The sequence below is a fragment of the Anguilla anguilla genome, chromosome 3 (assembly GCF_013347855.1).
Source record: "Anguilla anguilla isolate fAngAng1 chromosome 3, fAngAng1.pri, whole genome shotgun sequence".
NCBI classification, from domain to species: domain Eukaryota; kingdom Metazoa; phylum Chordata; class Actinopteri; order Anguilliformes; family Anguillidae; genus Anguilla; species Anguilla anguilla.
In genome coordinates this window covers 71,370,760-71,396,007 of record NC_049203.1, presented here as the reverse complement: position 1 = coordinate 71,396,007, position 25,248 = coordinate 71,370,760, and the positions used below count along the sequence as shown (strand labels likewise).

Genomic DNA, 25,248 nt, shown 5'->3' with positions numbered 1-25,248 from the left:
GACACACACACTCACACAAACACGTACATACAGACGCAGGCACACACACTCACACACACTCACACAAACACGCACACACACACAGACTCAAGCTGTAAATTTGACTAAAGTTATTTCCCTCCCTACAAATGGGGGCTGGACAGTACACTCAAACCTTGTACCAGGCAGAGTCTGTGTAGTTCAGACTGCTGATGACCAGATGTTTGTAGGTTCGATTCCTACATCGGGTTCTTCTCTAATGTCTTGGAGTACAGTGCAAAACAGCGCTCTTTCCCCAGAGCCATTGGTCATGAAGCGACTAGCCTAGCCATGTAAGTGGTCTTTACTGGGTCAGTCTGCCCCAGGCTAGCCATGTGAGCGGTCTTTACTGGGTCAGTCTGCCCCAGGCTAGCCATGTGAGCGGTCTTTACCAGGCCAGTCTGCCCCAGGCTCTAAAGATGTCTCCTTGACCTCTAGCTGTCATCTCACTCTCATTAAATCTGCTGAAAGTCCAGAGGAGAGGGAAGGCAAGAGGGGGTGTGGCATCCTGCCTCTGTCAGGTGTGTTCACCTGTCCTGAGGTTATACCAGAGAACAGACTGGAGCTCAGCTCAGCACACACAAGCCTGGAATAGGATTTTCACCAACAGCATCATCATCATCGTGGGTATGTGTCTTTGGTTTGTCTGCCTGTCTTTGCGTCTAAACAACTTGATTTACCCAGTCAGTCATTCACTGAAGTGGTGCTCTCAGGAAATGACGTACTTCAGAACAGCGTAGAACACAAAAGGGTTATGAAGGTAACTGGCTGTGGCTGTCATTGCCTGTAATAATAACCCATGACATGACAGTGTAACTGGCACAATTGTTAAGGAGGGAGTTCATGGTTGAAAAGTTTGCACTTTTGTGTTTTTGTGTGAGGATGTCACCAGGATAGAGAGAACAGCCCAGTGAAGGGCACTGATAGAGGAGTGCAGTGAGACAGTGGAACGAGTGATCTGCGTGAGAGCGCAAAGTCCAGTGCATAACCTGCAGTGCACCTCCAGTCCAGCAGAGGGCACTATGCCACAGAGAAACAACACAGACCTGCAGGACCTCCTGGCCTCTTGGCTGCAGCACTGCCTGAACAGGACGTGGGGGACCACATTAACCCAGGGGACTGCCACCCAGCCGCCAGCGTTCCCCCAGAGCCCAAACCCGACCAGGGGTGAGGGTGAGGGTGAGGGCGTGGTTTACATCCTGCTCATGGTGGGCCTTTTCAGTTTCTTCACCTTCGGCATCATGCTCAGCTACATCCGCTCCAGGAAGATGGAGAACTCCCAGGATCCCTACCACCAGTACATTGCGCACGACTGGACCCGGGACATGGCTCCACCCCCCTCCACCACCATCTCCAAGGTGATGGGCAGGTCTGCCTTTGACCATACCCTCTTAAAGAAAGAACCGGTTGTCATCGGCAACCCCACTGCCCTGGCACAGCTCCCAGGGTGACGAGGGGGGGGCAGGAGCATGGATTCAAAAGCCTCACCAGGTATTCAGTACCTGTATTCTCCTCTTTCTCATCACTGCTTCAGTACAGATCTTGGTTGGGGACTGGAGCACAGACAGCCTGCTGTTGCCCCAGTGTTTTACTCGCTCACGCTCCGTAAGGATTTTTCAGCTTCTTTGGAGGAAAACAGGACTTTCAGTCTGGAGAATACAGAGCTGTTTATCTGGGGGATCTCTAGGGTCTGTGGTGAGAGCTTAATGACAGTTATGAACCTATTTTTACCATTTGTAATAAATCCTGTTCCAGTGTGAACAATCACTGCTGATGATTCAGCTGCTGACTCCAGGCCGATAACTGTCTATTCTTTGCTTTATTTTAGTCATAATTGGAAATCATGATGTACACATTTATTCAAGAGTAAAATTATGCAATAATTAAATGTACTATTGATTTTTTAAAATGCTATTGTATCACACTTAAAAAGCTCCATGTATGATTGTCCTACAGTGTCACACAAACTTACAGGCATAAGAAAACGAACACTTATTAAATACTAAGATGCAATGTCTGCCATGAGTTACTATGGATACCCCACATAACTTCAGGTAAGAAAAAGTATTCTAAACTGCCATCTAGTGGTAATTTTGTGCAATCATGACAGAAGTTTTTTCTTCCCATCTCCAAAATTTGTTTTACATCTGATCTCAAGCACTTCTTATTCATCGGTCCCCAGGACTGACAGGTTGGAGCTGAATATGCACTCCCCTCCCACCCCCTCCCATCATGTGTCCCTGAAGTTAAACAGCCCCAGACTGTGAAAAAACGGCCTTTATTTACAAACAGGGAGAATAAATTAAAAGCTGACAGTATATTTAATAAAAAACTCAGTCCATGCTGGGCACTGGGGTCCAGGTAGAGTGTGATTCCGTCTGCTGTCGGGGGGGCGGGGCTCCTCCAGGGCTGGCCAATCGGATCCTGCGTCCACTTTGATCAGACATGACTACATTCCACCAGCTGATCGCTCCTGTGAGACAGCACAGTCCATTCACGCCTGCTCTTCCAGGATGCACTCAGAACTCTGCACTCAAACACTGTGTACTGGATGAGTATTCACTGGCACAGATACACTACCTCTCTATAATACAGCCTGAGCCACCTGTACAGGTGTGTTACTTGCAAGATTCCCCGTACAGGTGTGCTACTTACAGGACTCCCCGAACAGGTGTGTTATCTGCAAGACTCCCCGTACAAGTGCGTTACGCGTCTGTGTTACAGGTGCATTACTTGTCTGTGTTGCAGGTGCATTACCTGTCTGTGTTGCAGGTGCGTTACCTGTCTGTGTTGCAGGTGCGTTACCTGTCTGTGTGCTCAGTCGTCCTTCTTGTTGTCGATGAGCTCCTGCGCTTGCTGCGCCAGGCGTCTCTTCATCTCCCGCTGCTTCTTCAGCTGCTCCTCCTCTCGCCTGCTCTGGTACATCTTCACCGCAGCGAAGCCCAGGCACAGCAGCAGGGTCTTCGCTGCCAGGATGTAGAAGAGCAGCGGCACGTTATCCAGGGCCTGGGGGGGGGTCAAGGTGTGAGCACTGAGCACTGGCGCACTAAGAACCTGCACACTGAGCACTGGCGCACTGAGCACCCACACAATGAGCACTGGCGCACTAAGAACCCGCACACTGAGCACTGGCGCACTGAGCACTGGTGCACTGAGCACCCGCACACTGAGCACTGGTGCACAGTTACACGCACGCACACCCAATGCAGCAGCATGCGCCGACCCTCTCCCGCGCTCAGTACAGTTTGAATATATTCCTTTGCAACTCAACACCGCCCTACAGCCTGCAGGGCACCATCTTAACTCAGACACGTGAAAGGTCCAGAGTGCAGGATAGATCTGACTAACATGCCCACTTACAGGTCTAAGTGTAGTTTTTTTAAAAAGAGTTTGGACTGTGGTTAGGACAGTCTGCTGTATCCGAGCACCCACTGCCATACACAACTACACTGCTTCCGGTTTGGCAGAAAGAAGCGGTTATGTGAAAGCACAGCCCGCCTTCAGTCTATTTTTAAAAAGTACCCCCCCCCCCCCCCCCCCCCCCCGCATCTAGAAAGCCCTGGGACAGCTGCAGGGTAAGAGGGAGGAGGGTTATGAAATTAATGGGTGAAGACTGTAGGGGGGCCACAACCACAGACAAATGGGACCTTGATCCTCGAGTCTGTCGCTGTCAGTCAAATATACTCCTTATTACACAGCCCCTTATCTGACCTCTTCTGCACGTGCCTGCTCGATATCCACATCATTCGTGTCCACTGACATTAAATAAAGGCAGGAGGAAAAACACGTTAACGTGAAAAAATGCGACCGTGTCAAATGCAGAATTATATTAGCGTTTTGGTTTTAAACATCCTAATGCCGCTGAATCCGCGTTTCATCTACAGGGTCTGGGCAATGCTCAGTACGCTAACGTCTATAGCTGACTGAACACTGAGCTGATCTTGCATTATCACTACACATTATAATTAGTATATAGCGCTGCTCTCAATGCTCAATGTAACAGGCTCTAATAAAATAATGAGGTGAATCGGTTGGTCTAGAAACCGAATAATAACAACTGACGAAACAGCAAGCAAATTAATTTACACAGTCATTACAAGCAAGCTTACAATAGACAGACCTATTAAACAAGGGTATGTTAGACAACGTTAGCGGTTAAACAACGTGACAATAAATTGTATAATTTCTTAAATTATATTAAAGTGAATTTCTTAGAGAAGAAATGTATGAACTGTCCAGCGAATCTCACCCTCCAGTTGATCATTTTGATTTCTCGGTGACGTCAAACACTTCCCTGTACGAGAGTTTGACGGGAACGAGAGGCAGAGAGAGGACCATTTCAGTACTATGTAGGCGGGATCATTGTAAAACTAGCCAATAGCAAAGCACGCACTCTTGGCTTCACGTGTTGTTCACGGACCATTCGGAACGCAAGACATGTACCTGAAACTTCTAGAGAACTGCGTGGTCTACCCAAATAAAGATTGCTTAATTACAAGAGCGTGTTCCTTCTCAAGCACGATTGTGTAATATGTAAAACAACCAGAGAACAGAATATCTGTTCAGCAGCAAAACTCATGTATCTTGCCCATAGGCTGTATAAACAATAGATTTTACTTCCAGTAGATCCAGATATAGGCCTATGGCGTCGCTCCTCTAGTTTTAGATCTTCGTGATTGCTGCAACAGCAATTGGATGCAACAGCTAATGTATACAATTACAACAAATTCCCAGCCAAGAACTTAAGATACACACGGGACCTTGCTGCTTGTCAATTTTATGGTTCTACACGTCTGAAAACCAATCCGAGGCTATGTTGTGTTATTTAATAAACTACGTTTCCCAAAATGCACCTCTTCATATCAATACAGGACGTTGCGTTTGTCCTGTTAACGCTGAGTGAAAATGGACTGACCTTGTCGTGGAATAGCCTGCCTGGTTAAACTGTATGGCGCTCTGGTCGTACGGTAACATGTCCATATTGTTTTATGGAAAACACAGCGTTAATATTTGTTTTCTTTGATCTTTAGCTCGCTGGTTACACCCAAGAACGACTACCATGTTAACGTTATTAGATATGAAGTAGCATATGCACGTTTAAATTTAGCTAGGATAGCTAGCTAAGTTAAGCCAAAGATATGCCGTTTGCGAGAAATTTTGGGGTAATAACTCAAGCTGTTATAAAAACAGCAATTCCAGTTGCTACATAAGTTCAGTATATTGCCAGTTATGTTGCTTGCCAGGGCAAGTAACGTGAACTACCGAAATGTAGAGCTCTGTGCTAAACTACCAGTTTTGTCTGAACGATAAAGCCATTGGATGTTATTGATGCTTTGGTTTTAATTTCTCTGGGAGGCTCCACACAATGGGGAAGTCCAGATATCTGAGCTTGTTGTTGGCAGGCAGTATTATTATCTATTTATTCTCATTCGTGAAGTGCAAATATTATTTACAATTTTTTGAGCTTCTTGTCCTGGGCAGTGGAAAGAGTTGGATTCCCTAGCAGTGTAAATGATTCTTGCACACTCCAGCATGCGTGCCATGTAGATGCTGTGTGTTTGTCTATGCCTGTGTGTGTGTTTGTACTGTGTGAATGAGCGCAAGAGTTTTGTTTATGTGTATGCCAGCTTTCTTGTGAGTTTATATTGTGTGATCAACAATTGCTGTATGTGTTTGTCTGTGTGTGTATGTGTTTGCATGTGTACACGTGTGTGTGTGTGTATGTTCATATTCTGTCAGTGTAGGATTGTTGTGTGTGTGCATGACTGCACGTACGTGTCTGAGAGTGTGTGTGAGTTTGTGTTCATGTGTGTTCAGAGTGTGTGTGAGTGAGTGTATGCCAGTGTGTGTGTGTGAGTGAGAGTGTTTTTATGTGAGTGAGTGTGTGTGTGTGAGTGAGAGTGTTTTTATGTGAGTGTGTGTGCATGTGTGAGTGAGAGTGTTTTTATGTGAGTGAGAGAGTTTTTATGTGAGTGAGTGTGTGTGTGTGTGCCTGTGTGAGTGAGAGTATTGTTATGTGAGTGTGTGTGTGAGTGAGAGTGTCTTTATGTGAGTGTGTATGAGTGAGAGTGTTTTTATGTGTGTGTGTGTGAGTGAGAGTGTTTTTATGTGTGTGTGTTTTGCGCTCAGGAGTCTTGCTTCCTTTGTCCTGCAGGGGGGGCTGTGCAGCGCTCCATGCTGCGGTGTGTGGTCTGGGCGGAGCTACGGATGGCCCTGCTGCCCCCCCGAGGCGCCCCCGCTGTCTGTCAGTTCAGCCACGCCCCCCAGAGGAGCCTGAGGGAGAGCTATCGGCTGCTGCAGCTGCCGGACCCGCCCTACAGCCAGGCCCAGGTGAAGGAGGCCTACCTGCGCATGGCCAAGCTGTACCACCCCGACTCCGGCACGCCCACCGCCAACTCCGCCCTCTTCTCCCAGATCCAGGAGGCCTACCGGACAGTGCTGGCCCACCTGTCCCGACAGGGCGCGGAGGCACAGCTGGAGGCGGAGGATGAGGAGGAGTGTGAGCCGAAGGGCCAGGCACCCCAGCACAGGCAGTACCTGAGCTACGAGGGGGTGGGGTCGGGCACGCCCAGCCAGCGCGAGCGCGTGTACCGGCAGCACCGCGTGGACCGCGCGGCCCAGCAGGTCCTGGAGTACCGCCAGCGGGAGCAGGAGCGGGCGGCGGCGCGGGACGAGGGCGCGGTGTCGGACCGCCGCGTGCACAAGCGCAGCCGCCACGCCAAGATCACGCAGGCCGTGGAGCGCCTGGTGGAGGACCTCATCCTGGAGTCCATGGCCCGCGGAGACTTCCAGAACCTCAGCGGGGCCGGGAAGCCCCTTGGCAAGTTCGACCACAACCCCTACGCCGACCCCATGACCCACAACCTCAACCGCATCCTCATGGACAACGGCTACCAGCCGCAGTGGATCGTGGTCCAGAAGGAGATCCGGGAGGCGGTGGAGAGGCTGAGGGCGGGGCTGCTGCAGTGCCGGGCCGGGTTTGGGGACCCCATGACCCCCGCCGAGCAGGACCGGTGGGAGGAGCACTGCCAGGCCGCCGGTGACCACCTGACCAGGCTCAACAAGAAGGTGGACGACTTCAACCTGATCGTCCCGCTGCTCAGCAAGCAGATGGTTCACTTCAGCCTTCAGCGCGAGCTCGACCGAGCCCTACAGACCGACAGGGAGAGACGACTGGAGAGGGAGAGGGAGAGAGAGAGGGAGAGGGAGAGGCAAAAGAGAGAGGAGATGACAGCGAGTGGGCGGGGGATCTTTTCCTGGGTCCAAAACCTGCTGAAGTGACTGATGTGATGCCTCCGTTTCAATCTCCACGGAAACTCATTCTGCATCGTAGGTTAGCAGGGTCAGCAGATAACAGGACAGCATCACAAATAAAGGCTCAAAACTCTGGGAGGTGCACATCAACCATGTACACTGCACAAACTCAACATTCACTTGGCATCACAGACCATACAGCTTACTTTGCACACTACTGTTGTGTCCGATACCGTATTTCCCAGATTGATGAGCCAGGTGGCTGATGGGAGAGTTGGGACAGGCTGTACATGTGCTGACAGCACAGCTTGCAGCAAGGCTGTACCACAGCCAGGGATTTCCACTCAAATACAGGCCTACCAGTTGCCACTGGGAGTCTATTACTGAGATGATTAGACTGACTGGGATTAATTATTGAAATGACTGATGATAATTCTGATAATGATTCTGAGATTGTTTCTCATTGGTCTGTGACACAGAGTTGTTGTTTGTCAAATCTATATTTACATCATAGACATGTCACAAGCCATCTGTTTTGCTGTCTTTTTGTATCATAAAAATATATCTGTTAAGTAATTAATTATACAGTACATGCACAACATGGATGAAAGTATGTGGACATCTGACATCCAACATCTCATCCAACATGGGCTTTAATATGGAGTTGGCCCACCCATTGCTGTTATAACAACCTCCACTCTTCTGGAGCGGACCCAGTGATTTGTTCTGTATATGCTGGTATAAATTACTTCAGGTCTTTATTCTGAGCCTAGTTTGGTCATTTTGTTGCTCATTTGTGGGAGCAAAAGTGGTCTGTTTCCACTGGGGGGGGGGGGGGGGGAATGTCTAACATTTACAATATACTGGAACATATTTAGGCAAGTTATGTGCAATTAATTTGTATCCTGGTAAAATTTACCAACCAGTTTCTGTGGATATACTGTACAGCTATCTGACCCCTCACGTATGAGAGTAAAATCTAGCTGGCTTTATTGCAGAGTTGGCATGGTTTACGCATGGAATTCCGGTTGGTACGTCACAGTACAGCATACTGTGTTCTGTCGTGTTTTGTAGTTAGCCTACAAAACAATCTGCAATTAGTGGGCGAAATCATCCTTTAATTGGACAATAGGCAAAATAATCTGATACTAGGACAGTAATGGGTTCAGTTTTATTTGATTGTTTGTTTTAAAATACATTACTATTTTACCGGGTTTATCCGTGTAACCGATTCCAGTCCTCGGTTTATTGTTATTACGGGCAAAAATGACAAAGCGCGCTTGAGTAGGCGCGCCTATAGCTCGTCTCAACACCGCCCACTTCGACAGCCTGGGTGTATGGGGTGGGGTGGGGTGGGGGGGATATCATTTTATATACAAGTACTTTCCAAGTCGCCTGTGGTAGCAGGCTGAAGTTTGATCTCTATTGGAACTTTCTTAGTTTTCCCAACAGCCATGGAAATTGAAGACGCGTTTACGGTCGTTGGAGAAATGGGCATTTACCAATTTTCCCTCTGTTTTCTGCTGATCTTTTTAGTTCGGGTAAAGTATCCATTTACATTTAAAATAAATTTCACCAGATATTACTCTGCAATGCAACGCGATATCATTTTATTATAAATGTTAAAATAACAAATTGCAACATTTATTTGTTGTCAACGGGGTGAATGTGTTTGATGGCACTTGGACAGGTGTTCACTATATGCCAGGCGTTTTCCCTCGCTGTGGTGGGGCTAAAACCGCAGTATCGGTGGGACCTGGTCGGGCAGCTGAACGACTCGCGGGACAACGATCGGTCATTCCGACACTGGCTCCGCGAGGCGAGCGAAACAGAGGTGCTCGTCTCCGAGGTAAAAAACTGGATTTAGTTAAGAGCCTTAGAAGCTAAATAAGTTTAGTGATTTGCAAGACAATGAGGAATCATTCCTGATTTCAATCTTTTTTTAAAACTTAAAAAAAAATGTGGAGCAACCTTGAACTGCAGGTTTTAAGTCTGCATCTCCTCCAGTGGCCTATTTGGGCTTTGACATGCACACGTACACACACGTGCACTGCACTGGGTACCCTCGCAGACTAAGAGAAAGCTCTATACCTCTGACTGATTCTAAAAACACGTAGAACACCTGCACATCGGATAAATGATCTTGTATAAATTAGATCATAGTTATTTAATCTGTTTATAATCCGTATGTTGTGTATTTGAATGTCTTGCCACTTTCCTGCTAAGACTATCCTGCAAAAGAGACGTTAAATGAGACATCCAGGTTACATAAACTTCAGATGAAACCAAATCACGCTATACAAACATCCACGTTTACACACAGATGCACATACATAATGATACAAACATCCACGTTTACACACAGATCCACGTGCATGATGATGTGTTCTGACCCAATCGCATGGAGACATACACACTGTGATGTGTGTTTCAAAGACACGCACTCACACACACCGGTTCTGTGTTTCAGTGGTTCCGGCTTGTTGATGAGTTCTGACCCAGTTGCATGCAGACATACACTCACACACACACCGGTTCTGTGTTTCAGTGGTTCCTGCTTGTTGATGAGTTCTGACCCAGTTGCATGCAGACATACACTCACACACACACCGGTTCTGTGTTTCATTGGTTCCTGCTTGGGGATGCGGCCTATCAGGTCTCCTTGATGAGCTCTGTGTACTTTGCTGGGCTGCTGATTGGTGCTGTCACCTTCGGCTGGCTCTCGGACTGGTACGGTCGCAGGAAGCTCTACTTCACAGGTGAGACCTCAGGATTCTGGGACTTGGAGTGTGCTGTGCGTTGCCTGAGTGAAGTTGTTCTGCTTTAAATTAAAAGACTTTTTAATTTCGTCTGGGGTTCATGCAAGCTCAGAATTGGGCTCATCTGCCGCCAGTGATGACTGGTCATCACTGACGATATCACCAGTGATATGTTACATTACATTACATTACATTACATTCATTTGGCAGACGCTTTTATCCAAAGCGACGTACAAGAAGTGCATTTTCATGATCGTAGACAACTGCTGAACAGGGGTTCAGTAAGGTACAATTACTTATTTTGTACAGCTATTTCTAGCTGAGAACAATGAACACTATCCTGGTCTAACATCTGCAAAGCCAAACTAGGCAGAAGATTAAGCTAGAGTATTAGGACAAATACAATTTACCAAGAAGTGCAGGGATGGGGCAACATGTAACAAGTGACAAGGAAAAAAGGGTATTTTTTTTTTTTTTTTTTTTTTTTTTTTAATATATATACACACAGCATGGTGGTGGTTATTCTAGGTATAGTCTGAAGAGATGAGTCTTCAGGCCACGGCGGAAGATGGATAGTGAGGGGGAGGTTCGGAGAGGGACGGGGAGTTCGTTCCACCACTGGGGAGCTAGGGTGGAGAAGCTCTGTGATCCCTTTGGGCGGGTGGGAGGGGTTACAAGACGCCCTGCTGCTGCAGAGCGGAGTGGTCGAGCAGGCACATAGAATTGAGTCATGTCCTGCAAGTAGATGGGGGCTGTCCTGTTGGCGGCAGTGTAGGCAAGGGTCAGTTGAATCTGTTTAAATGGACTGACGATATGACGATATCACTGACAATATCACCAGTGATATGTTGAATCTGTTTAAATGGACTGACAATATGACGATATCACTGACAATATCACCAGTGATATGTTGAATCTGTTTAAATGGACTGATGATATGACGATTTCACTGACAATATCACCAGTGATATGTTGAATCTGTTTAAATAGACTGGTCTTAAATGACAAACGTCTTTGGCCTGATAGAACTGCATATATTTGTATGCTATGTTGAGCTTGCTATGTTTGCTGTGTGGTTGATTTAATTTGAAGTATTCAGTACGCCATATTAATCAGTGTATGGGCGGGGGTTGGTATTATTGGTCGGTTTGATTTGTGTCCAGAGAAGGGCAGCTGTGTTCCCTGTGTGGTTGATGGGTTTTGTTTGGTTGTTCATTGTGAGGTTGGTTTGGTGAATTCTCTCTGGCAGGCCTGGCTCTAGCCCTGGTGTTCGGCCTGGCCAGCGGACTCGCCCCATCCTACCCACTGTTTGCCGCGGCACGCTTCCTGGTGGGGGTCATGACCGGGGGCATGGCCTTGGTGGCGTACGTTTTGCTCAACGAGGGTGTGGGCAAGGCCTACTGGGGCCTCACAGGTAACGAGCTTAACTGACCAATGAAAGCATCCCATTTATGGTCAAATAAATGGTCGACATTGACGCTACATTGATAAAACACGTTTAAAAAGGTTAAATTAATTGAGCCCTGAAAGCCAAGATGAGCCTTATCATTTCACTGATTGTTGAGATGATGAACTGCATGTCGTATTAGTAAAAACACATCGCAGGACTTGCTTTTGTTTAAAAAAAAAATCTTGGGTTGAAGGTGTTCTGTTTTTCTTTCCTGCAAATTTTTTGGATTAATTGTGTGTCCATGTTTCTGTATTTCTGTTCCAGAATTAGAATTACCGCAATCACCACCAGGGGGCACAAGTTCATCTTCATGACTTCAGTTATTTTTGAAATGTGATCAGTTTTAATGTGCTGTGGTTTTCTGTATAACGTAAGACTGATCGTCAGAAGAAATAAATATGCGTATGCAATAATAAATATGCATGTGGGTCAAACTAGAGGAATGGAATGAAAAGTGACAGCTGATGGTGTTATTGATGTGACGGACAGTGTTACACAGGCCATTGGCAGGTTGTGGATGTGATGGGTAGGGTTTCAGGGTGTGGCTGATGTTCTTCCAGGAACACCGGGATGGGTGTGTGCTCCATGGCCTCCCGAATTGGGGGACTCCTCGCACCCTTTGTCCCATCTCTGGTGAGTGAGAGTGAGCCAATCACAACTCTGCTTTCATCTACCTCTCACCTGAAATGTTTGTGCCATGTGCTTGGATGTTCTGTATGTGCCTGGATGTTCTGGATGTTCTGTATGTGTCTGGAGGTGCTTGGATGTTCTGTATGTGTTGGATATGTTTGGATGTGCTTGGATGTTCTGTATGAGTTTGGATGTGTTTGGATGTGCTTGGATGTTCTATATATGTTTGGATGTGTAGGATGTGGTTGGATGTTCTGTATGAGTTTGGATGTGTTTAGATGTGTCTGGATGTTCTGTATGAGTTTGGATGTGTTTAGATGTGTCTGGATGTTCTGTATGTGCCTGTGTGTTTTGTATGTGTCCGGATGTTCTCTAAGTGTCTGGATGTTCTGTATGTGCCTGTGTGTTCTGTAAGTGTCTGGATGTTCTGTATGCTTCAATTCATGGTCTGTTGTTCTACGTATGAATGTTGGATCCAAAGAGCCTAACCTTTACTTAAAGGCTCCCATTATTAAGGAGTTCTTTTGATACAGTTTTTAAAGACTACTGTTTGCCAGATTCATTCATAGGTCAGTCTACAGTAAACTGGTGGAATCAATCAACAAGCCAAAACAAACTCTATGCCAGGTCTTGAGATTAAACAAATGAATTCAATAAGAATGAATGAATGAACTTTATTTATATAGCACCTTTCATGCACTGAATGCAGCTCAAAGTGCTGTACAATTCAGCAGCAAAAGCAAAAACACCAAAAACACAACTTTAAAACCATACACATACACAAGAAGCATTCAATTAGCATAATGAACTGGAATCCTACATTGTTTACTGAATGCAGGCTCACTACTTCTAAATTGCAAAAAAAAAAAAAAAAAAAATACATCAACCAAAACATTACACAATTTATTTGAAAATACCAGAAGAGAGAGAGACCGATAAGCCAGACTTTGCAAAGTATTACCCTCTTCTGGTTTAAATGCCTCAGGATTAAAATAAACAAGCTAGAAAAGAAAAAAAAACAGAAGAAATGAACCACCACCAAAATGAAAAGAGGAAAACTCCGATCCCTGGCTCCAAAACCATGGGCATGTTTGGCCAGTTTGGGTGATGCCAAGTTGAGCTGTGGAAGGATGGGGGTGGGGGTGCAGACTTGACTGACATCTCCAGGCACTAACAGTTGGAATCCCCCCCCCCCCCCAAGCTCTAGCCCAGTAGTTTCCAGTAGTTATGATTTGGTCTCAGCTTGGGCGATACTTGTAAATGTTTTGGCTTGGCCTTGGTTGGGGAATGAGGGGATGGTCTGAAAGTTGCTCTGTTTTATATTGCATACTGTGATCTGGGTGTGTATTCTTGCACTATGTGATAAACAGCAGATCGGCCTTCATCCGACACCAGTTAATTCTGTTCTCTTTTGCCCTCTATACATTATGATTAAAGTATTTAAACAAAAATGAAGAGAACAGGTTTAATTTATTTTTGTATCATCACTTTATAACCAATGATTATAAAGACATTTGACACAGTGTCAACAAGAAAAATGTACAGCAACTAAACAACTGTTCAAGTTAGTGTGTCTAACTTAATCAGTAAATAAAAAAACCCCTGAAAATATTCAAGCATGTAACCCAAAAGAAGCTTTGTGTGTACATGTGTATGCCCGCGTGTGTGTACGTGCGTGTGTACATGAGTATTTTTGTGTTTGTGTTGATGCCATTTATGTGTCAGTCGGAAAACCATGAATCAAAACGCACTGAGCGCACAAATCCGGAAAATAATTACTTGTCAAACGCAATAAATATGGCTATTAGTTATCATTGACTGGGTTAACTAACGTAAACTAGTCTGGCATCTTAAATCTTCAAGTCGGGACGGAGTGTGGCACAGTGGGTAAGGAACTGCGCTTGTAACCGAAAGGTCGTAGGTTCGATTCCCGGGTAAGGACACTGCCGTTGTACCCTTGAGCAAGGTACTTAACCTGCATTGCTCCAGTATATATCCAGCTGTATAAATGGATACAATGTAAAATGCTGTGTAAAAGTTGTGTAAGTCGCTCTGGATAAGAGCGTCTGCTAAATGCCTGTAATGTAATGTAAGTCGAATTTGAAATTAGGGTGCGGAGGGCTGTGTGTGGGGAAGGTGGGGATTACGGGTGAAACGAAACCAGACGTAGGCTACAATACTTTCGTTTCCTCTCCGTGGTTTTAAAGGATGTCAGCTGCAGTCCTCGCAACAGTTCCAGAAGTTTGGAGCGAGCACCTTCCATCGTCGATGCAAAGTGAGACTGTGCAAGTAAGTTCTACGGGCCAATAGGCTGCACCAATTAGGTCTGAATAGTGTTCACTGTGTGAACTAAACTGTGTTCTTGGCTAGAAATAGCTGTACAAAATAAGTATTGTACCTTACTGAACCTGTGTTTAGCAGTTGTCTATGACCATGAAATGCACTTTTTGTACGTCGCTTTGGATAAAAGCGTCTGCCAAATAAATGTAATGTAATGTCATAACGCGTGAGTAAAACTCTAGTGCCAACTTTAGCAAGCTTATCTATAGAGGTGCATGTTTTTTTTTAAAATTTTTTTACAAACAGCCGTGAACAAAAATGCACGGGTATGACTACGAGATAAGCGATGAAATTGTAAGATATCTTAGTGTTTCGCATTTAAGACAAATTAAGAACGTTTCCCTAGCCTAAATTAAATTAAACGGTTATATGATAAATGTTGAACTATACTATTTAGCAGGCTATTTAGATTTTATTGGTGATGATGATTCTGATTATCGTTTTTGTTAAGGGGTCTCATAAAGCCGCAAGTTTATATGGATATTTGGCATTTTATTTTAGGTGATATATTGCTTGATTACCGTTGACCGGCTTGGGTTAATCACCATCGACACCATTGTTGTCCATTAAGTGGTCTATTTCGCTTATCAACACGTCACGAATTCATGATTCTGATTGGAACAAGTAGGCTATCAGAATCTACAGAGCGGAGTAGGCTACGGGGCTTGTCGAAACCAAAGGGGCGTGTTGGCAACCTGTTTCTATTTATTATCCCGTCAATTACGCAAAGCATTCTCCAGGGACGTAGGCGTATAAAATGCATATTTCAGTGTGCCTGTCGTAACCTGTCGTCTCAGAACCGAAGCAATCGTGGAGAACCGCTACGTTCTTACCAAACAAATGCCGTAAGACACCCTTACCTTCAGCCACCAGAAGCTAAGTGTCCGTTACTCATATGAGGAAAACGAGTCCTGATACTGCATACTAGTTCGTTCCGGTCCACTTCACGCTGGTTTTAGATTAATTCCTTGTGATGCGAGTGTTGCATAACACGTTCTATAATAAAAAGTAGCATGTTTGTATCATAATTGAATCCTCCTCTTCGCGTTTTAATAGAAAATACCATTAAAATTCACCGAAACGATCAATCTCAATTTGCAATGTTTTACATTATTTAGGCTAAATTGTTGTTGTTTCTGTTGTTGTAAAGCCTAGAAATAGCATTGCACACCAATCAGCCTAATTATCTTTTGTAAGTAATTGTACAGTGGATTTTATTTCAATGTTGCTTTTGATTTTGAACCTATTAATATCAAGAGTTAAGATCCAGTGGACCACATGGCCAGTAATATAATTAGACTTTTTGATAACCTCATTCACATTACCAGTGTAGCACATCAGTCCAGTAGCATATAGAAGTAACACATTGCAAACATTTTGGTAAATTCAGTATTATATTGCAAACAGGAAATTACTGGAGCTTTCTTACAAACTAGAGCCATGGCTGCCATGGTGATGGGCTTTCTTTCCTGTTTATTATGGTTTACTTCGGTTTTATGAGACTGATAAAATAAACTTGATGTTTGAAACTTATGTAATAATCAAATAATACGATTCATTGCTCAGAATAAAGTGTGCATTGTCGCCTGCACCTATTGCTCACACTTGTGTCTACTGTACTGTATGTAACCTACTAGCTGTATGAATTACTAAAGGAGAAGTAAAAAATAATTTTAAAAGTATGTATCGGATGGGCTATATATTCATGGCAGGATGGAAAAATAAATCATCCATTTGTTCATCAATCTGAAAACCCAGCACCCACACACACATGCACACACACACATGCCATTGACATTTGTTATTAAAGATTTATTGGTGAAAAACCAAGTTCAACTTAATTGCTATCCGTTGACTTCTTATAAAAGGTGATAATCTAAAAATTTGATATCCAGTATTGTGCTCCAATTCTTTTACACAACCACCGTTGGGATGTGGCATCACAAACACATCTGAGTGAAAATGGTTTGGTTACCGTACCATGCCATGCCGGGGCGAGCTATAATAAAGCCGAATCTCAGCCAGCAAACGCCGTAGAGAAATAATTCGCCATGTTATGTAGCAGAAGTGGCCCAAACCTGGGACAGACACCAGTGTGTGTCCGTGCGCTGCCTCTGCTATCAGACCGTACTGGGTCTGTGCTATCGGGCCGTACTGGGTCTGTGCTATCGGACCGTACTGGGTCTGTGCTATCGGACCGTACTGGGTCTGTGCTATCAGACCGTACTGGGTCTGTGCTATGGGACCGTACTGGGTCTGTACTATCAGACCGTACTGGGTCTGTGCTATGGGACCGTACTGGGTCTGTACTATCGGGCCGTACTGGGTCTGTGCTATCGGGCCGCACTGGGCCACAATCAGCAGCCAACAGCCAGCTGACTGCACTGGAACTTGTTTTGTAAAATACAATGTTTTCATAATTTGCCTTTGTGAGATCAGTCAGTTTGACTGCAGTTATGCATGACGGGCTCAGATTTGGGCCTTGTGGATGCTGCTTGCATTTTCACTTATTTCATTAAAATATCAGCAGTAAACAAAATGTTTAAAAACCCAACCAATTATTTCATTTTGCTTCTACTCAGTTAGCAGGTGTCATAGCCGATATGAAAATGCCGAAACCGGCTGACCCAACACGAAAGAAGGGGGCGACTGGCAGACCTGCTTCTGAGGGCCAACAGCCCAGTCCTGACCTCCCGAATGTAAGTATTTCACAGCTTTCCTGCTTGATTGAGTTTCTGGCAGCGTTGCTCAGTGTAATTTGCACCCCCAGGACAAAAAGAGCAGCACGTCTCTGGACCAGCACTATGAGGAGAAGGTGCGCCCCTGCATCGACCTGATCGACTCCCTGCGCTCGCTGGGTGTGGAGGAAGACCTGGCTCTGCCCGCCATCGCTGTGATCGGAGACCAGAGCTCTGGCAAAAGCTCCGTACTGGAGGCCCTGTCTGGGGTGGCACTGCCCCGGGGGAGCGGTGAGATACTCACACTCCCATCATGCACTGCCCTGGGGGAGCGGTGAGATACTCACCCTCCCATCATGCACTGCCCCGGGGGAGCGGTGAGATACTCACACTCCCATCATGCACTGCCCCGGGGGAGTGGTGAGATACTTACACTCCCATCATGCACTGCCCCCGGGGAGCGGTGAGATACTCACACTCCCATCATGCACTGCCCCTGGGGAGCGGTGAGATACACACACACTCCCATCATGCACTGCCCCGGGGGAGCGGTGAGATACACACACACTCCCATCATGCACTGCCCCGGGGGAGCGGTGAGATACTCACACTCCCATCATGCACTGCCCCTGGGGAGCGGTGAGATACACACACACTCCCATCATGCACTGCCCCCGGGGAGCGGTGAGATACTCACACTCCCATCATGCACTGCCCCTGGGGAGCGGTGAGATACTCACACTCCCATCATGCACTGCCCCGGGGGAGCGGTGAGATACACACACTCCCATCATGCACTGCCCCGGGGGAGCGGTGAGATACACACACACTCCCATCATGCACTGCCCCGGGGGAGCGGTGAGATACACACACTCCCATCAGCTGTTGCTGGAACAGATCTCACCCGCTTGGATCAGGTTTGATTAAGTTCAAAATCTCCAGCACAGGTCTGGCTTGGCTTGTGCCAGTGTACAAGTTATTAACACCATTGAATGAGTTTGTGACTGCACTGAACACTAAATCTGGGCATGACTAGTAAGTTTGATTCTTTTCATCCTTTGTGACCACACTGTGTGTATCATATGAGCTCAGACTAGGGTGTGAATGAAGGCTGAATGTCAAACGTTTGAAACTGAAACAATATAAATGTCTTAAAAATAAAAAAGACAGACATGACTTCTGTTTCTATGGAAATATCTGATTCTACCATGACCAGGCATGATGTATGTGAGCGTGGATACAGTTGCTAAGTATATTATGTGTATGGATACAGTTGCTAAGTATATTATGTGTATGGATACAGTTGCTAAGTATATTATGTGTATGGATACAGTTGCTAAGTAGGTCTTATGTGGCCTACAGGTATTGTGACCCGATGCCCCCTGATTCTGAAACTGAAGAAGGTGAAGAGGGGACAACCTTGGGCGGGATTTCTGACCTTTAAACATGACAACAAAACGTCCAGATATGGCCTCACAAGCCCAGATGAAGTGGGGGAGGTGGTCGCCAGTGGTTAGTACCATGACATCCAGATTCTGGATGGCTGTAGGTGGCTGTACATGACTGGGGGTTCAATAATATGAGCCAATGTTTAGTGTTTCAATGTGGACCATGAAGGGAAGCTTGTGTGTAAAAAAAAAAAATATAAATAGTTATTTTCACCTGTGAAATGGTGATTTTAGATGTGATTTGTTCCTGAGGGACATGCGCTGTGTTTGTGATGCGTTCTGCAGTTCAGGAGATTATCGCCGGGAAGGGAGAGGGGATCAGCCATGAAATGATCACACTGCAGATCGAGTCCACGGAGGTCCCTGATCTCACGCTCATTGACCTTCCTGGGATTGCCAGGGTTGCCGTGGGTAACCAGCCAAAAGATATTGGTGATCAGGTGAGGGGAGAGGGGAAACATGGCAAAATTATGGAAAAAATGGCAGAATTATTTACTTAGAAAGTGCTGTCAGAACTCTCAACTGCATCATAACTCAACTGCATTTAAAATGTTGTGCGTGCATGTCACCTAGCAACAATCAATCTTCAACAAGAGTCTCACATAGCCTCACATTCTATTTTATAGAAACATGGGAATTGAGCTTCAAAGTTTGTTTTTCTACAGCAAAATGCGAATCTGTTGCAGTTTGCCTTTCCTGCTCTAGTTTCTTTATCAATCTGTGTGACACACAGACCATGACACTGGTGGGAAATAATGTTAGGTAGCTGTTGCTAACTGTCCACTGCTGACCTGTTCACTGCACAACTGCTACCATTAGTCAGCTATGGTAGTGTTCGAACACAGGGCTGTACTCATTGGCATATTAATTTGACTAAACAAGCAGTTTCACTTCCTGCTTCTCACAAGCCAAAAGCTGGTCTTTTGTTCATTTCGTTCATTCAAGTTGTTCATTAATTGAACTCAATTAAACTCAAACAAGATGTATTGAATGTACCAAAAGACTCAATGAATGAGATGTTGCTGAATTAGAATAATTAAAATAAATATAGAAATTGGAAAATAAACAATAAAAATACGAAACCCCTATGGTTCTCCAGTTGTCTGCATAGCCTGTGTATTTTAAATAAGAGTTTTGATAAAAACTGGCCTTTGCAATAGTTGTGCCACATGCTTAGGCTAACTGTGCTTATGATAACTGTGCTTATGCTAATTGTGCTTATGATAACTGTGCTTATGTTAACTGTGCTTATGCTAATTGTGCTTATGATAACTGTGCTTATGCTACCTCTGAAGCCATACCATTTGTTTTTAACCTGTGCATCTTTATGCCCTTACAGATTAAAAGAATGATTCGCGATTACATCAGTAAACAGGAGACCATCAGCTTAGTGGTGGTGCCAGCAAACATTGACATTGCCACAACAGAAGCTCTGAAAATGGCAAAGGAAGTTGATCCAAGTGGACAGAGAACTCTGGGTAATGAAGTAGAACGTGCCACACCGCTGGGAGCAAACTACAACCATGATTTGAGGCTGTCTTAATATCTTTTTTCTCTCTCAGATCATTGTACATGATCAATTATCTTACTAAAATAATCAAACCCCCCCCCCCCCCCACGTACTGAGGAGTAATTTGTCACTACTGCACAAATATAGGTATATAGGTATTGGAATGATGCCCATTATAATCTAATGGGATGCTCATTGTAATGATACCTATGCTAATCTAATGGAATGCTCATTGTAATGATACCTATGCTAATTTAATGGAATGCTCACTGTAATGATACCTATGCTAATTTAATGGAATGCTCACTGTAATGATACCTATGCTAATTTAATGGAATGCTCACTGTAATGATACCTATGCTAATTTAATGGAATGCTCATTGTAATGATACCTATGCTAATCTATTGAGATGTTCTCTTATCCCATGACTAGGTTGAAGACATTATGATTTATGTTATGTATGTTGTCTGTTTACACTTAACAGTTAAGGTGCTCTGTCTTCTTTGTCAAACTGCAGGTGTCCTGACCAAACCTGACCTGGTGGACAAAGGGACCGAGGAGACTGTGGTCAACACCGTCAACAATCTGATAGTCACCCTGAAGAAAGGCTACATGATGGTGAAGTGCAGGGGTCAGCAGGAGATAAACGACAGCCTGACCCTGGAGGAGGCCATCCGCAAAGAGAGGGCCTTCTTTAGAGACCACCCTCATTTCAGGTGAGTGTGCTTTTACACCCATCCCTGAGAGCACCTTCGAGCCCCGTCCCAGAGGCTGATCTTATTCAGGTGAGTGTGCTTTTACACCCATCCCTGAGAGCACCTTCAAGCCTGTATCCCAGAGGCTGATCTTATTCAGGTGAGTGTGCTTTTACACCCATCCCTGAGAGCACCTTCAAGCCTGTATCCCAGAGGCTGATCTTATTCTGGTGAGTGTGCTTTTACACCCATCCCTGAGAGCACCTTCAAGCCCGTATCCCAGAGGCTGATCTTATTCCAGCTGAGTATAAATCCTCAAATTTTTTCAGCTCATAGGAAATTAACTGGCTACTTGTTTCCTTTGTCAAAAAAAATCACAAAATGCTGATGACATGCACTAAACTTGGTTTTCCAATGTGTTGGATGTGGATTTTTATTGATGTATTGGTAAAAATATGAAAAGTATTCCATCTGACATCAAGTGGAAGTACTTGCTGGACCTTAGCCTATTTGTAGTCAGTTTGAATGTAATGACAGTTTACTGTCAATAAAAAAGTTTAAGCTATTATTGTTCCTCTTTGTTGATCAATCATGTTTATGGGCAGGTCTGCATATAATAACCATGGTACAAACTTAAATAAAAGTTATGTTTATGGAATCAGGTTTGTCACATTTTTAATCTGTCCGGTCCTCCTCCAGGTACATGTTTTTAAAGAGACTGACCTAACTCCAGGCATGAATGCGACTAAATTTATCTCCAAAAGACTAACCTCTTTTCAGATAAGTGTGTTTTAAGCCTGTTTCTCAGAGAACACCTCTCGTACGGTCAGAGTGTTTTTAAGCCGCCTGCTCCTCCCATGTCTCAGGACTCTCTTGGATAATCGGAAGGCCACCGTCCCGTGCCTGGCAGAAAGGTTGACCAAGGAGCTGGTGGAGCATATAGCCGTAAGAGTTCTTTTGCTCCCCAAACCACCCCCTCCCACACCCCCCTTTTGGGCAGTGTTTGCCCCCCCCCCCCTTTCTCAGCAGCTTCAGTTCCTATTCCCTCCACTTCATCAAATTCTTCACGTTTTCATGACCATTTTCCTTAATTTCCCCCTCCTGCCTCTGTACCTGCCTCTAAATACACTTCAGTGCCTCCTGCACATGGTGAAATATACTTTTCTTTTCATCTTTATTTTTCCTGGACATTTCCAGAAATCCCTCCCAAATCTGGAACAACAGATTGATCAGAAGCTGGCACAGACAAAAGAAAAGCTGAGGATCCTGGGAGATGGAGTTCCTCAGGATCAGGCGCAGATGACTAGCTTTCTGGTTGAGGTGAGTGACTATGTGGAGAAAGGAGAGTACCTGAGCAGAACAGCACCACTGAACCCCAGAACTGCTGTCTCACACATGTGCCCAGCATCCATCCATCCATCCATCCATCCACCCATCCCTCCATCCATCCATTATCAATACCCACTTATCCACCCTGTGGCCCTGTACCCTGCATCCATCCATTCAATATCTGTATCCGTTTATCGACCCTCCCTCCCTGTGCCCAGCATCCATCCATCCATCCATTCATCCATTATCTATACCCGCTTATTCACCCTGTTTACAGCATCTCCTCACTAATCCATCATGTGTTTTATGTCTTGCAGAAAATAAGCAAATTTAACAGACTTCTCATGGAAATAGTCCAGGCAGAGGAAGTGGTGGAGAAGGGTGAAACCAGGGTGTTTACCAGAATCCGATCCCACTTCAGCAACTGGAAAACACAGCTTGAGATGAAAGCCAACAAACGTTAGCATCTGCGTTAGCATAGCATCTGCTGAGCCTTTCCTCCAGCTACTCCATACTGAAAATGCGATCCTGGCATTGAAAGTGCAAAAATGCAGCTTATTAGAATTTTAGTGGCTTTCATTTCCAGTTTAAGTTCATCAGACAGCACACTTGTATCCAGTTTGATAACCTGCGTCAAACAGTCAATCATATCAATATGGTGTATATTGATTTGAAGTTGGTTTTCAGTTTTTTCCCCTTTTAAAAAAATTTTTATGGCAAAAATGTCAGTTTTCTAAACCATGTCAACCACTCTGGATAAATACTGTATGTTATTAATAGGGTTACGGTAACTCTGGATAAATACTGTATGTTATTATTAGGGTTAGGGTTAGGGTAACTTTGAATGTTATTAATGTATGGGCCGTGGCAGTTGGCCTGGTATATGAACTGCTCCCATATCTCAGAGACTCCAGTAGCAGACATTCTAAAACACTTCAAAAATATTTATATAAAATATTTTTGTTAGCTGATGACTTGTTGAACTACCACTCTCTCTCCCCCCCTCTCTCTCACACTCCCTCTCCCCCCTCTCTCTCTCATGCTCTCTCTTCCCCCCTCTCTCTCCCTGTCCAACCCCCCCCCCCCCCCCCCCCCCCCCCCGTCTCTCAGTTGACGAACACCTCCGGGATGAAGTGGAGGAGTTTGCTCGGTCCCGCAGGGGGAAGGAACTGCCTGGATTTGTCAACTACAAGACCTTTGAGGGGATCGTGAAGCACCACGTCCAGGACATGGAGGAGCCGGCTGTAATGATCCTGAGGAACGTCGCAGGTGAGGACGGGGAAGTGCTCCTCAATCCGCCCGGTCCAGAATGGCCCCTGCACCATTACATGCTGTGCAAACGTTGTGCAAGTAACTCTGGAAAACAGCATCTGCTCAATGAGACACCTGGAGCCCAGGAGACATCTGTTCCCATGAGTACCAAACACCTCCACACACCTAATCTTCCACTGCCATGTATGCCCTGCCCTTTTCGTTGTCCTGTCTGTATGTGTTCATTTCTGTTATGTGTTTCTGCAACATGTTTCTTTTTTCCTTTTTCCATTCTCGAGATGCAAGACAAATTAGAGATGTAAGGGACAACGTATAATTATTTTTTTCAATCCCCTGTCTATCTCTCCCCCTCTCATTTTTAATCTTAAAAACCAAGAAATTATCAGGTCCAACGTGAACAAGATGGCCGCCTCTCACTTTGAAGCTTTTCCGAACCTGCTGCGGGTGACGAAGGTGCATGTGGAGGACCTGAGGGAGCAGGAGAACCGGAACGCTGAGGAGAAGCTGTATGGGCAGTTCAGCATGGAGAAAACCGTGTACTCCCAGGACTGCCTCTACAGCTACCAGCTCAACGCCATCAAACAGAGGGGCACGTGCTTTGGGGTGGCGCCTAATGCAGACATCAAAGAGATGACCCAGCATGTCAACGCATATTTTAAGGTAAATATCACGGACGCAGTAATATCAGTAATATCAATATCAGGGTCTGGTGATGATAAATAAAGACGAAAAGGTTGTCCAGCCTGTTGGGAGGGCTGTGCTGGAAGTGTGAATGTGCGGACTTTCAAGTCTTTCTGTTTGTGTTTGCACACTGCAGCTGGCCTCTGATCGGCTGGCCAATCAGATCCCTCTGATCATACACTATCACCTGCTGGACAAGTACGTCGAGCGCCTGCAGATAGCCATGATGGGGATTTTAGGGCAAGACCATAGCGTCGGCTGGCTTCTGCGAGAAGACTCCAACAAGAGCCGGGACAGGGAGGCCCTGGTGGGCAGCGTGGAGAGACTGAGGGAGGCTCGGCAGCTGCTCGCCAAGTCTGTGCTCATATAGCCAGCAGGAGGCACTACAGTGCCCTTCTGAATGTTCCCTTATGAACAACTGATTTTTTTTAGTCTAGCTGAAAATATTCACGGTGCTGCAGATCTGCATTTTTATTCTTTTATTCACTTGTTAGCATTGTATAGAGATAGCTATATAGCAGTGAAGCCTTTTGTTTGGGAAATGTAACGTTTCACTTTCCTACAGTTTGCAGGTAGCCTAATATTATGAATTTTTTTCACCTTGAATAATATAGACCAATGTTGGGTCACTGTTGGATATCTTTGTTACCTTTAACTGGGGCAATGAAAATTGTGACATTGAAGACTACAATTTCTTTAATAAACTGTCATATAATGAGTTATCAGTGTGAGCCTTTGTTTGAAATGATTTTCCCTGGGTATGAGTAGATGATGCAGTGATCATCTCCTCCCAGTGATAATGCTTTAAGTACACAGACCATAATACTAATTACCCTCTGAAGCCAAGCAAAGAAAAAAACACATTAAAAATCACTGAAAGTAGGTTTAGGTGTGGAAACACAGTACGACTATGGCACCGGTTACCATACAAGCCAGTATTTACTGGACCAAATTGCAACAGATTTCAGTGCCTCTTTAAAATAAACACCTGAGCTGGTAATTGAAACTGTTTTCCAGCACCCTCTGGTGCTCAGAAAGGGACTTTACAGGCAACAGGTATCGCTCACCCCTGCCCCCGCCGCACACCTTCACTAGCTAACGCTACACTCGCTCTGCCGACTCAGGTACCTCAGGTGTCAGTGACAGGTATCCTTAGCAAGCTAGCTAACTTAGTCAAAATGGC

The 25,248-nt window shown here is 45.2% G+C and overlaps 4 protein-coding genes across 8 annotated transcripts; 3 read left to right on the top strand and 1 right to left on the bottom strand.

Annotated features, from left to right (window-relative positions):
* Nucleotides 1-51: 51 nt before the first annotated feature.
* On the top strand, nucleotides 52-2,052 carry LOC118223475 (potassium voltage-gated channel subfamily E member 1). Its single transcript, XM_035410061.1, has one exon. The coding sequence runs from the start codon at nucleotides 1,041-1,043 to the stop codon at nucleotides 1,467-1,469; it is 429 nt and encodes a 142-aa protein (XP_035265952.1). The 5' UTR covers nucleotides 52-1,040; the 3' UTR covers nucleotides 1,470-2,052.
* A 225-nt stretch (nucleotides 2,053-2,277) lies between these two features.
* On the bottom strand, nucleotides 2,278-4,418 carry LOC118223476 (small integral membrane protein 11A-like). 3 transcript variants are annotated; one of them, XM_035410062.1, is made up of 4 exons: nucleotides 3,447-3,471; nucleotides 3,141-3,155; nucleotides 2,824-3,050; nucleotides 2,278-2,491 (listed from the first exon to the last, which is right to left on the bottom strand). In XM_035410062.1, exons 1-3 carry the CDS (start codon nucleotides 3,454-3,456, stop codon nucleotides 2,836-2,838), a joined length of 240 nt encoding a protein of 79 aa, XP_035265953.1. In that variant the 5' UTR covers nucleotides 3,457-3,471; the 3' UTR covers nucleotides 2,278-2,491; nucleotides 2,824-2,835. The 3 variants fall into 3 exon arrangements, with proteins under 3 accessions (XP_035265953.1, XP_035265955.1, XP_035265954.1); XM_035410064.1 differs by lacking the exons at nucleotides 3,141-3,155; nucleotides 3,447-3,471 and adding an exon at nucleotides 4,268-4,418 and having other exon boundaries at nucleotides 2,824-3,024; XM_035410063.1 differs by lacking the exon at nucleotides 3,141-3,155 and having other exon boundaries at nucleotides 2,824-3,065.
* A 440-nt stretch (nucleotides 4,419-4,858) lies between these two features.
* dnajc28 (DnaJ (Hsp40) homolog, subfamily C, member 28) lies at nucleotides 4,859-8,033 on the top strand. Of its 3 annotated transcripts, none has more exons than XM_035410057.1 (2): nucleotides 4,859-4,985; nucleotides 6,173-8,033. In XM_035410057.1, exons 1-2 carry the CDS (start codon nucleotides 4,967-4,969, stop codon nucleotides 7,297-7,299), a joined length of 1,146 nt encoding a protein of 381 aa, XP_035265948.1. In that variant the 5' UTR covers nucleotides 4,859-4,966; the 3' UTR covers nucleotides 7,300-8,033. The 3 variants fall into 3 exon arrangements, with proteins under 3 accessions (XP_035265948.1, XP_035265950.1, XP_035265949.1); XM_035410059.1 differs by having other exon boundaries at nucleotides 4,883-4,980; XM_035410058.1 differs by having other exon boundaries at nucleotides 4,891-5,525.
* Nucleotides 8,034-8,642: 609 nt separating this feature from the next.
* LOC118223472 (interferon-induced GTP-binding protein Mx-like) lies at nucleotides 8,643-24,787 on the top strand. The gene is made up of 18 exons (XM_035410056.1): nucleotides 8,643-8,813; nucleotides 8,963-9,121; nucleotides 9,929-10,031; nucleotides 11,281-11,445; nucleotides 12,042-12,114; nucleotides 14,319-14,400; nucleotides 17,034-17,150; nucleotides 17,222-17,420; nucleotides 18,492-18,641; nucleotides 18,863-19,017; nucleotides 19,917-20,055; nucleotides 20,606-20,804; nucleotides 21,650-21,728; nucleotides 21,981-22,103; nucleotides 22,430-22,571; nucleotides 23,223-23,381; nucleotides 23,761-24,044; nucleotides 24,202-24,787. Exons 1-18 carry the CDS (start codon nucleotides 8,727-8,729, stop codon nucleotides 24,433-24,435), a joined length of 2,649 nt encoding a protein of 882 aa, XP_035265947.1. The 5' UTR covers nucleotides 8,643-8,726; the 3' UTR covers nucleotides 24,436-24,787.
* The last annotated feature ends 461 nt before the right edge of the window (nucleotides 24,788-25,248 follow it).